Below are 11739 nucleotides of genomic sequence, written 5' to 3'. Positions count from 1 at the left end.
GCCAGTTTAAGTATGAAACAAATAAAGGTCACGTGACCTTACACTGTATCTATGAGACCAAAATACCAAATATCTCATGTTTCAGGATCATACTGACGAGCTTTGAGTCATAAATTACAGATGAAATGTCTTTACAGCGTCCATCTGCACCACCCTGACCCATCAACACACCCTCCAGCTGCCTTTCTCTTACTGGGTTACAGAAGCACGAGGGGGGAAGCTATCTATACAGCACACACACACACACACTCGCACACACACACACACACACACACACACACACACACACACACACACACCGGTACACTCTAGAAGTTGAGGTTTTTGGGGACCTCCCAGGGAAAGTCCTTCCTGCCAAAGTGTCCGTAGCAGGCCGTCTTCTGGTAGATCGGTCTCTTCAGGTCCAGGTCTCTGCAGCACAATCAACCATGAAAATAAATAAACATGTCCCACAGCGATCATATTACATGCAACAGGAAAGCAGCTGCAGTATCATGAGTGTCACGCTGACCTGACGATGACGCCGGGCCTCAGGTCGAAGTTTCTCTTGACGATCTGCAGCAGCTCCTTCTCGCTCCTCTGAGAGGAGCCGTAGGTGAACAGAGAGATGGACAGAGGGTGGGCGACTCCGATCGCATACGCCACCTGAAATAAAACCAGGAGAGAGTTTCATCTTCAGCTGTGACAATGATTTTTTATTTTAGACTCTGTTAAAGGGTGTTATAAAGCCTTCTGTGGCTCCAGAGGAAGCTGCATTGCCTCCAGTGATGTCACTGAGTTGCATTGTGGGAAATGTAGGCACGAGGTTGTGGACAGTTTAAAAATAAATGATCAAAATCGATACAGGAGAACCAGAGATATTACCTGGTTTATGCCTTTCATTCTTCGCCCTTCACAAAACCTGGCGCCTACATTACCCACAATGCAACTTAGCCTCTGAGCGACATCACATGAGAGATGTTAAATAATATAAAGTAATGCAATATAAATAAAATTAAAAGGGGGAAATAAGATCCACACTGAACAACACAGCTAACTTTTTATCATGATTATATCCTGTTTTATTTTGTAGTTATATCCACCACTTCCTGTCTTTGTCTGTTTTCTCGCCCTTTTTCTGCGTACACCTGTGTCTCGTTAGTTAATCATCCCCCTGTGCATCTTCTTCTGTTTTGCTTTTTGCTCTTGGATTACTCTTGTTGCTCATGTTTTGGATTTTGAATTTGGCTTCTTGGACTAACGCTTTTTTTTTTTTCTTCTTTCCCTTTTTACGTAACTCTGACACTTATATATTTTAGATGTGTTTGATGATGATCTGTATATTTTGTAAAGATTAATCTGTAACGTTGATCTGACCTGCACCAGCACCCTCCTGCACAGTTTGGCCTTCACCAGAGACTTTGCCACCCAGCGGGCAGCGTAGGCAGCCGAGCGGTCCACCTTGGTGTAGTCTTTCCCAGAGAAAGCTCCGCCCCCGTGAGCCCCCCAACCTCCGTATGTGTCGACGATGATCTTCCTGCCCGTCACTCCGGCATCACCCTGCGGAAAATCACACAAACATTCAGATTTGATTCCATCAAATAATCAACTATTAAACTTGTTAACCTTGAGACGTTTACCTGTGGTCCACCGATGACGAAGCGTCCACTGGGCTGCAGGTGGTAGATGGTGTTCTCGTCCAGGTACCTTGAGGGGACCGCAGCCTTGATGACCTCCTTCAGGACCTTCTTCTGCTCGTCCAGGCTCACGTAGTCGTCGTGCTGCGCTGAGATGACCACAGAGTGAACCCTCTTTGGGATCACGGCTCCGTTGTCCTGGGTGTAATGAACCGTCACCTGAAGGAGACATGGTGGAGGAGAAGTTTAGTGTATTTACTGTAAATATATAAGTGATTTTCAACTGTATTACAACAAACTTCCTCTTTTTTCATTTGGTCTTTTGCAGATGAGGGACCCCGAGTCTTGACGTGTTAAGTGAGCTCAAAGGACCAATATGTTTAAACTGTTAGGGGGGTTCCTGGAAAGACGTCTCCCAGCTCAGATGTTACATACCAGCTGTGTGCTCTGCTGGTAAGCACATTTTAGAGGTCACTATCACTGTCACGCCGTCACGTGATCAACTGAAAATACATCAAGAAATACTGACTTTAATCGACTCATTGCAAACCACCATATCTGTAAATTTAAAGATGTTTTGATCCATATTTATTTCTAAAAACTAATGGAGCGACGCCAGCGAGCTACGTCAGGCAGGCAACTTGAGCTACACTGACGGACACTTGACATGCCCCACTCTCAGCTCTCTCTGCGGGGAGTGATGAGGTCGGAGCCTGGACGCCAAACTCTAACCATGTTCTGCTGCTGTAATAAACATTTCAAACGTGAGTCATCTGACTGAAATATAAATATTTACGGCTCCAAAAAAGTTTGGACGCTGTGTAAAACATGAATAAACCAGAATGTGATCATTTACTAATCATTTTATGACATATACTGACTTGGAAACAGTACAAAGACAATATACTTTTACTTCTGAAATGTAAGAAGTGATTTTCATGTCTGACAGTAAAATCCCACCTGTGTCTTGGAGTCCGGTCGGAGCCAGGGGATGGTCCCGTTACGTCTCAGTTCGGCCATCTTGGCGTTGAGTTTGTGGGCGAGAACGACGGTGAGCGGCATGAACTCTTCAGTCTCATCTGTGGCGTATCCAAACATCAGACCCTGTCAGGACACATCGAGCAGGATTAAAAAGTGATACATAATGCTGTCTCTTTGTCTGTCTTTTTGAGCATTTCTGTGATTAACAACATCAATTTGTGACCTGGTCTCCAGCTCCGATGTCACTCTCCAGACGATCGACGTGAACTCCCTGAGCGATATCAGGCGACTGCTGCTCGAGGGCCACCAGCACGTTACAGGTCTTATAATCAAAACCTGGACACACACAGAAAGAGATGAGGAGGAGACAGCAAAGAAGAATTAACTCATTAACTCTTGACTGATATCATACTGTTTGGTTCATGTTCATGCAGGAGATGAAGGTGAAGGTGGTTTGGTTATTACAGCCAACAAGGCTAGACTCTCCATCCTTGATCGTGGCGACCAAAACAGGTATTTTAAACCAAACCATGATGTTTTCTGAACCCTAACCAAGTGGTTTTTGTGCCTAAACCTAACCAGAGCATGAGCACAGTGTTGCGACGAGATAAATAGAAAATCCAACTTAAACAAACACAGGAACAGATTGGTGGTTTTGCAGAAATGTACTTGGCTAACGTTTATTCTGGTGATTGATTGGGTTCCTCTCACCTTTGTCCGAGCTGTCGTAGCCGATGTCTCTGATGGTTTCTCTCACCACCCTCTGGTAGTCCACGTTGGCTCGGGACGTGATCTCACCACAGAGCAGCACCATGCCCGTCTTACACACCGTCTCTGTTTCAACACACAGAAGAGGACCTTATCCAACCTGGGTAAGTCAGAATCCGACTGGGTGCTCACCACGTTTGTTCCTGACTGGTTGAATCCTAACGGACTCCTGAAGAGATCTAAATTAAAGGCATCGAGTAGATCTTCCTCCTCTTTTTTCTTTTATTCATTTATTTTTGGGGGGCAAAATGGCAAATGAGGACGTTAGCTACAGCATGTCACTTTGTTAAACTTTTCTTTCACAGGCTGATGAGGTGAAGTTCCCACTCACCACAGGCCACTTTAGCGTCAGGATCCTGCCTCAGGTGAGCGTCCAGCACAGCATCACTGATCTGGTCACAGATTTTATCTGGAAAACAAGATTCACACATTCTGTGGATTCAGTCTGCGTGTTTCCTCGTGTGACCTTCTGCTGCTCATCACATTCCTCATCTGGGCAGAGCCTGAAATACCAGATCAGATTTCTCCTCTCCACTACTGTACACATCATTCCTGTTCGGAGCTGCAGCCCTATGAATAGATCTGGCATCGGTTGATGCGCACCAGTGTGACACGGTACACTGTAACTGAGTGACACACTCATTCATCAGCTACTGCACTGAAGCACGTTAACGTTTTATTTCTTTTACTGACAGTCTGCTACGTTTCACAAAGGAAGTCCTTGAAATATCCTGTGTAAGTGAAAAAAATCAGCCAGTAGAGAAACATCACAATGTATTTGCATTGCAGAAATGAGTATTTACACGTCACGTCACACATGCAGTGCGACAAAGTCCAGTGAGACTCGTGGTATCAGCATTTATTAACAGATTACATCCACATAAATAAATAATAACTGCACAGGTGTTTCGTGACGTATCTGCTTGACTGCTGCACAACTTAAATATTTCCTCTCGCCTGCAGTACACAGCGATGTTTTTGTTGCCATATTTTGTTTCCAGATGTGGAAATCCTAATCCACATGTGAAACAAAGCCAATCACATATGAATGTATATAATTCACATTTGAAAATATTCAGTTCACATGTGACATTTTATTTTCGTTTTAGTTAACAAGAGAAAATATATTAAATGCACATAATAATCATGATTTTTCACATTTTAATTTCAACTTTAAATCTATTACTCAGCATAAGTTCAGTTAACTTATACTTTCAAAAGCTTTAGAAGAAACTTGTGTTTTTTAGTTGAACAATGTTGAAATGATTTAAAGCTGCAGGGTTCAACCTGCACTGAAAATTAAGCATCACATGCAGCTGCAGTGAAAGTTTTCTCTTTGCTACTATGTTGAAAAATGTGTAGATACATGTCTGTAAAGTTCAGGATTCACGCTCTAAATATTTCACAGTTGCATCCAAAAATACAAGTAACACCCTAAATCTGAGCTGTGTGGCCCCTCAAACTACTTTTTCTGGTACGCTGCCTCCATGCAGCGCTCAGGATTCTGCACATTCCTCAAAGTCATCAATGATCAGTGAAACATAAAAGTGTTGAACACATGAAAACCACCACTGCTCACGGAGAGGGGAGTCCTCTACTCACCAGGGTGTCCCTCTCCCACAGACTCAGAGGTAAACATGAAGGACCCGTCCAGAGGAGCGTGGTCGTAGGTCCTGTCCACCGTCCCGTTCATTTTGTCCTCTCTGAGCTGATGGAGACAGCAGGAGTGATGGTGTCCTCGTGTTTATTATCAGTTAACAGCATAGGAAAGATGGACAGAGTGTGTGTGTCTGCAGTCTGATCTCACAGTCCCAAGGCAGTGCAGCCGGGTAACTCTGTGCTATATAAGGCAAAGACAACATACACTCCTGCACACACACACACACACACACACACACACACATGGGGGAGGGTGCCATGTGAACCAATGGGTCAGACCATTCAGAGAGGAGAGAGGGGAGGGTGGGATTCCTGTTTTTTTTATTCTTCTTAGAGACACTTTGTTTTTACTACTCCTCTGCTGAGGGGTCCCAGTTTGTCAGAACGTGGACTCTTCAAACTCGCAGCCCTCTGATGGTCACACTGCTCGTCTTGAATCATGCAGCAGAGCACTGAGTTTCTTTGAAGCGCCTCATTCATGCCTGCTCTTTGTTTCTTTGTACCTGGGGGCCCCTGAGGTCTGTGACGGGGCGTCTGTGGCTGTATACACAGAGAGAGAGCTGCTGCTGCCGCTGCCAACTGGACGCTTTTCACAGCTCGGATGTGAAGTGATGCAGGGAACAAGAGCGCTCGGGTCTCCTGTCAGATCTGTACTCTTAATTAGTTTGAATTAAACTATATTTATAGACACCTGCATCTGGAAACAGCTGGAACTACTGAACTATATCAGTTGTGTCAGTTATGTGAGTTAAATGAAACAGAAAATTTAATACACTTTGTTTTATTTTGTAAGGTCCAAATAAGAAACTGAAAAACAGTCTTTATTTTAACTCCCCTGTTTCACATTCATGACTTGTGACTTGTAACACACTACAATGTTGCTGTAAGTTGATAAAAAAAGGTATTTTTTATTCTTTATTGAACTCAAAAACAACTTTAACTAGTTCCTGTGCAGCATCCATAACTTGGTGCTCGAGTATAAATAAGTAAAAGTGAGTAAAACTTTATTTACGACTTGCAAACATTCAGGAAAAGAAAGTTAAAATAGAAAACAAATATGAGAAACCCATAAAAAACTTTAGATTGTCCTTATATCTGCTCAAAACTACATTATAATGTGTTATAAACAGTTTATCATATGTTTATCATCTGCTAGTCGATGATAAATGTCCATCTTTGGTCTGAAGACGCTAAAATAATAAAAAGGAAATGTGGAAGTTAAATCATTTCTGCTGAATGTTCTGAGACGTTAATCCACTGTGTGTTTTATGATCGTTCTGTGATGTTCACTACAAAGTTTGATAGTTTCTATGATATCTTATGTTGTATTGTGACCACTAGATGTCAGCCTGATGCAGAAACACTGTTTATATTCTCCCTGTCTTTAGTAATGTGACTTTATTCTTGCTCTGTGCTGAATACTAAATTGACAAACATACTTCAGTGTGAATATTATCTTATTATCACCTTTTATTTACTTTACAGTCACAAACAAACACTCACAGTCACATAAAAACACATACAGTAGGAGTCATCTGGTGCATTTGGAGACAAACTTAAAATTCAACACAGCTCAACAAATAACACTGTAAGTATATAGATTTACAGTAGCTCTAGTAAACACCAAACTACAGCATGAAGAAGAAAATCTGAAGGAGTTTCTTTTATTTTGACCTCAGGGGACGAATTCTTGTGTTGGAAGGTTGACGGTGTTAGTTTTCGTCTCAGGCCACCATTTTCTCACCGTCCTCTGGATTTCTTTTTGCACCTGAAAGACAAATAGTAATTATTTTTAACATGCTGTTGATTTTAACAAACCTGAGACTGATTAACTTTATTGTACAAACTTAGCTCACCTCTCCGTTTAGAAAGCAGTACAGCAAAGCAACGATAAAACCCTGCAGCAACATGAAAAAAATCAAAGTTATGCAACTGTAATTACATCAAATCTTTCAAAGCTTCAGTGAATTGTCATTTAATCAACTAGTTGAATGTTAGAAAATGAATCTGCGGCAATTATTATAATCGTTTAATAGTTTTCAAGCAAAAAATGTACTAGTTCCAGCCTCTCAAATGTGAGGATTTACTGTTTTTTGTGATATAAACTGAGTAGCTTTGGATTTTAGATGATTTCCAGGAAGTTTAAGGTACATTTTTTAAACAAAACACTAGTTAATTAATCAAGAAAAATATCAGCAGATTAACCAAGAAGGAAAATAATCATGTTGAAATTTTTCACCAGTACAAAATATAAAACATCAAAGTGTTTCAGCAACACTTAGGACACTAACTACCTAACCAACTCATAACTCTTTTGGATGAGTGGTGTGACAGCTCTGTTACCTGGAAAGATCCTAAAACTAATTCAAAGTAGAGTCGAGGCTTCACACCAACATGTTCTGGAAACAGAGCGAACACCACGTAGTGCAGACCGAACAGAGGGACGAGCAGCAGAGTGGAGCGGACGAGTGTCCTGCAGAGGGCAGCAGAGGACAGGAAGGTCACAGACTGACAGGAAGAGAGGGAACAAGATGTGAGAGAGATGAAGACACAGGTGAGTTGAATCTTACCTGTACGGCTGCGACTCATTTTGGGTCACATGTGTGGACTGTGTCTTCTGGACGATGATCCTGCTGATGTTGAGGAAGATCACGAAGTTTGTCTGTGGATCACATCACACACAGACGATACTTAACTGCTGCTTCCTGTCTGTTTATTGCTGAATGTTTATGATGATCACACAGTTTTGTTTGTGTGAAGAGATGAAGTGAGCTTACAAAGATAGAGAGCAGGATGGGAATCTTGATTATCCACCACAGACGGCTCTCCAGGTCGTCCCAACACCTGCACACACACAGAAATATTATCATTAAAGGAAAATATCTAAATATTTAGACATTGACTTATATATTAACATGACTCACCCCTCATCATCAAACTGTTTTTTCAGCAGGACCCAGATCACAACAATCACTGACGGAGTACCTGCAACATCAGACAGGTAGAATAAAGACCAGTACAGGTGATGAGACACCAACACGAACAAACACAGGACGTACCCCAGCCGACAGTGGTGTAGATCCAGAAGAGCTTCCCGGTGTGAGTGAAGGTGAAGAGCAGCAGAGTCTGCAGGTACAGAGCCTCCACCAGCAGCCAGGAGAAGTTCAGCAGAACACACCAGTGGAAGAACGACACCGCCGCTTTACACCCGAGCTGAGAGGAAACAAAGGACACAAAGTAGGTGTTCCTACCCCCAAATTTAATTCAAATGCAAGAAAAAAACCTGCATTTTTATGGGGCGAGGATACTAAAGGTTTGGTGCTTTTATTTTTGTTGTAATTAGTTCTAATGTTCCTAAATAAATAAATATTTTGGCTACCGTGCTTCAAAAATCTAAATTTGAGTCGTATTTTGGAGGGTCAGTTTTTTTAATGCATCGCATGATTACACACGATGATTTATATTGTTAATAGCTGGAAATATTAGTCCTCATTGATCGACAGAAAAATAATCAACAACTATTATGATAATCATTTAATAGATATCAAGCAAAAATGCCAACATGTGCTGGTTCCAGTGGAGATATAGTTTTTGGGGATACAAACTGATTATCGTTGGGGTTTGGATCATTATCCAGACAAAATGAGAAAATGAAAAGCTTGTACTGATGAAGGTGCAATATAAATTCATTTTAGTTTGAAAAGACTTAAACTAAAGAACTTTTTTGACTTTTCCACGACAAAACAAGACTTTTGGAGACATCAACCTTGTCTCTGGGAAGATTTGCAATTTTAAAGAATAAACAATTAAGTGACTTATCTTAAAAAAAGAAAACGGTCATTAGTTTTAGCCCTAATTTATTAATAAATGGATAACACTCCGGGCCCTGCAGCCTTACTGTGGACACGGTGCAGTGATCCGTGCTTTTGTCTGCAAACAGCACTGAATCTTTGATGAACACAGCCAGAATCCTGAGGATGAAGGTCACGAACAGGTGGAGGTGGATGTAGTTGCGTGTGCAGAGCAGCTTCCTGAGAGGATGAAAAATATCTCACAAGTTCAATCTGTCATCCATCAATCTGATTGAAACATTTCATTGCAAAATATCATCAATCATCATCATCATCAATCATCAAAATCATTTTTGGGTTGAGTTTCCTGATGTCAGAATGATCCGACCTGAAGCAGCAGAAAACCAGGCCAGCGATGAGCAGAGCAGCCAGAGAGACGCCGTATCCGACGCTGTAGATCAGCTGCAGAGTATCAAAGTGATTTTTCTGCAGCAAAACATGAAATATTTATCAGCCAGAGGCATCAAGAACCACATCTTTGGAAGAAATCTTTGGTGAGATGGGATAAACCTCACGGTAAACCTCACTGTACCTCTGTCCTCATGTCCTCATCTTCATCAGAAGCTTCAGAGTAACAGGCTTCATAATACGGCACGCTGGTTTTACTCCATCCTCGACCTGTGCAGCTCCGTGTGATGAGAGCTGGAGAAAGTTCAAACTGCAGCTGAGACCTGACTAATAGTTTCTGGGACAATCTGAATACAACATGGACCGATTATTCTATCAGGAGTTTATGGTTTGGGACTCAAACAGGAAACAGTATGAAACTGAACTTATCACCTCAGCTCATATTTACCTGGAGGAGTCTGAGGCTTCAGCAGCGGCAGAGGACAGAGGACGGAGACGATCTGTCCTTCAGAGGCAGCCGGCCAGCAGCTCACTCCATCCCACTCCATCACACAACCTGAACATGACCCATCATCAGTTCATTATCAGGAATACTTCTATGATATCTATAATTCAATCCAGCGTTACAGTTTACCTGCTGTTGTGTTGCTGCTGGAGTGTGACGCTGCAGCGTTGATCTTCAGTTTACACTCAGTTTCTTTCTCTTGGAGATGAAGAACAATCGAACACTCTGGATGAGTTGACGTCACCTGACAGACAAATGCAGCTTCATTTAATTTGTGTCACATCATATTCTTAATCCTTGTGCTGTAGCCTCAGACCTCAGACGGGATTATGCTTAACTCAGAGAGACCTTTAAGTGCTTTAAATTAAAATATAAACTTCCCCTGTAGACGTTTATGAACTTACCACGTATCTGGTGACGATCAGGATGTAAACAGCAGCAGCGGTCGGACTGAAGTTCATCGTTTCAATCATTAAGAAGTGGAAACTTGTGAAGCGTCGCTCTGCGTCAAACAGAAGTTTTGCTGTGCATTAAAGAAAAACCTGTGACTGAAGGTTTGGTTTGGTTTCCTCTCCAGAGTTCGTGAGCTGCCTCCTCCATGCAGCTGGATGTGAAGCATTTTGAAGAGCGAGACGAGAGAACAAACACTAAAGTATGACCTCACCTGAGCAGCTTCATGCACAGCAGCAGGTAAAACAGTACACTGGATAATTCATGCTGCACGCTGTTGACATGATCGTGGGGCCGGCTGAATGTTAAACATGTGCTTTCAGCGGATCTGTTTTATTTCATTTCATGGTGTGTATTTTATATAATTGAACGATCCTTCAACAGCAGGAGTCACCATGAAATATTCAGATAAAAAACATCACATGCTGTGAGGATCAAACCTGCAGTAACACACAGGATGTGTGGCGTTACACTGATGGTTCACTGTGAGTTCATGATGAACAAAGTAGATTCACTCTTTGTTAAATCATCTGAAGTAACGTATTTCTCTCATATTGTGAAAATAATATCTCTATATGAAGCCGATCTTATATCTTCTGACTGTCTGAGGACGAGGAGGCTGTTGATGCTGAAATGTCTCCCTCTGGTGTTTGATTTCATAATTACTGAGACCCAGCAAGTACAAACTCATGGTACTTTTACTTTATGTGGATATTTCCATTTTATCCAGCTTTACACTTCTACTTCACTACATCAGAGGCAAATATAGCATTTTTACTCAACTGCTTTCGTCTGACAGCTTTCAACATTTATTTGGGACTACTTTTAGTGGCGGTTTAATCCACGGTCGGTGCTCTAGTGAGTGTTTGTGGCAGCAGGACGGTGTGTGTGTGGGACTGAGTCAAAATGAACTACAGAGTGTGTGTTCATTGTAATGAAGGAACAACAGTGTGGTTCAATGGCACATCAGGCTGTGATACACACACAATAGTCAGTTTTAGGTTTGATTGTTACAAGTTTGATCTTTAGATTAAAGTCTTATAGTCTCAGTCTGATGATGTCAGTTTTGTCCCTGGCTCTTGTATAAACACCAGTTTATCCTCCACAAACTGCAGTCAAGGCCTCTGTAAGTGATGGTGACGTTGAGTTATTCGACAGTAATCCAGAGGAATTACCACAACTTGTCCGTCTGATTTTGATGAACCCGTGTTACACAACTTTCTGTTTTGTTTTTTTCCTCACAGAGTGAAGGAGGCAGATGGTCCGTTCTGTTTTTAAGAGTTTTCCAGAAGCCTGAAGACTAAACTGGCATCCAGAGAACTCATTACTGTGATGTGAAGTGCTTTGTACAGTCGACACTGATCTGCATCTACTGTCACAGCCAGCTCACAAATACTTTGAGTCACACCGAGACACAATGCGAAGCTCGTTACAGCGGCGCTCGTACTGCACTTTAAGTTCACTGCAGAATGAAAGTCAGTCTGCAGCTTATAAACTCTGGTATGTTCCTTTAAGCTTTAAGACAGAGGCTGGAGAAACACATCCTCCTTATACAGAAAAT

General features: G+C 41.9%; 2 protein-coding genes across 2 annotated transcripts; both read right to left on the bottom strand.

Annotated features, from left to right (window-relative positions):
- Positions 1 to 308: 308 nt before the first annotated feature.
- LOC141015487 (S-adenosylmethionine synthase-like) lies at positions 309 to 5058 on the bottom strand. Its single transcript, XM_073489577.1, has 9 exons — positions 4968 to 5058; positions 3697 to 3774; positions 3309 to 3431; positions 2821 to 2933; positions 2577 to 2720; positions 1620 to 1835; positions 1357 to 1539; positions 512 to 645; positions 309 to 411 (listed from the first exon to the last, which is right to left on the bottom strand). The coding sequence occupies exons 1-9, from the start codon at positions 5056 to 5058 to the stop codon at positions 309 to 311; spliced, it is 1185 nt and encodes a 394-aa protein (XP_073345678.1).
- Positions 5059 to 6699: 1641 nt separating this feature from the next.
- On the bottom strand, positions 6700 to 10189 carry ghrhr2 (growth hormone releasing hormone receptor 2). Its single transcript, XM_073489181.1, has 13 exons — positions 10133 to 10189; positions 9858 to 9972; positions 9672 to 9779; positions 9408 to 9517; positions 9204 to 9301; positions 8923 to 9055; positions 8084 to 8237; positions 7949 to 8009; positions 7802 to 7868; positions 7595 to 7686; positions 7368 to 7497; positions 6881 to 6922; positions 6700 to 6792 (listed from the first exon to the last, which is right to left on the bottom strand). Exons 1-13 carry the CDS (start codon positions 10187 to 10189, stop codon positions 6700 to 6702), a joined length of 1260 nt encoding a protein of 419 aa, XP_073345282.1.
- Between the last annotated feature and the right edge of the window lie 1550 nt (positions 10190 to 11739).

This window comes from Pagrus major, chromosome 20, assembly GCF_040436345.1.
Source record: "Pagrus major chromosome 20, Pma_NU_1.0".
Lineage (NCBI taxonomy): Eukaryota > Metazoa > Chordata > Actinopteri > Spariformes > Sparidae > Pagrus > Pagrus major.
Note: the sequence above shows the minus strand (reverse complement) of the source record. Positions and strands in the feature narration are given on the sequence as shown.

What these genes read in the sequence shown, in the direction of transcription:
- LOC141015487 (XM_073489577.1), bottom strand. Translation starts at nt 5,058, where the DNA reads ATGAACGGGACGGTGGACAGGACCTACGACCACGCTCCTCTGGACGGG. An exon ending in GACCGGACTCCAAGACACAG is followed by an intron (nt 1,836 to 2,576) that starts GTGGGATTTTAC and finishes TGTCTCCTTCAG; the next exon opens with GTGACGGTTCATTACACCCA. An exon ending in TCGTCATCGGTGGACCACAG is followed by an intron (nt 1,540 to 1,619) that starts GTAAACGTCTCA and finishes GATTTTCCGCAG; the next exon opens with GGTGATGCCGGAGTGACGGG.
- ghrhr2 (XM_073489181.1), bottom strand. Translation starts at nt 10,189, where the DNA reads ATGAACTTCAGTCCGACCGCTGCTGCTGTTTACATCCTGATCGTCACC. An exon ending in TGATCGTCACCAGATACGTG is followed by an intron (nt 9,973 to 10,132) that starts GTAAGTTCATAA and finishes TTTGTCTGTCAG; the next exon opens with GTGACGTCAACTCATCCAGA. An exon ending in ATGAGGACATGAGGACAGAG is followed by an intron (nt 9,302 to 9,407) that starts GTACAGTGAGGT and finishes GTTTTGCTGCAG; the next exon opens with AAAAATCACTTTGATACTCT.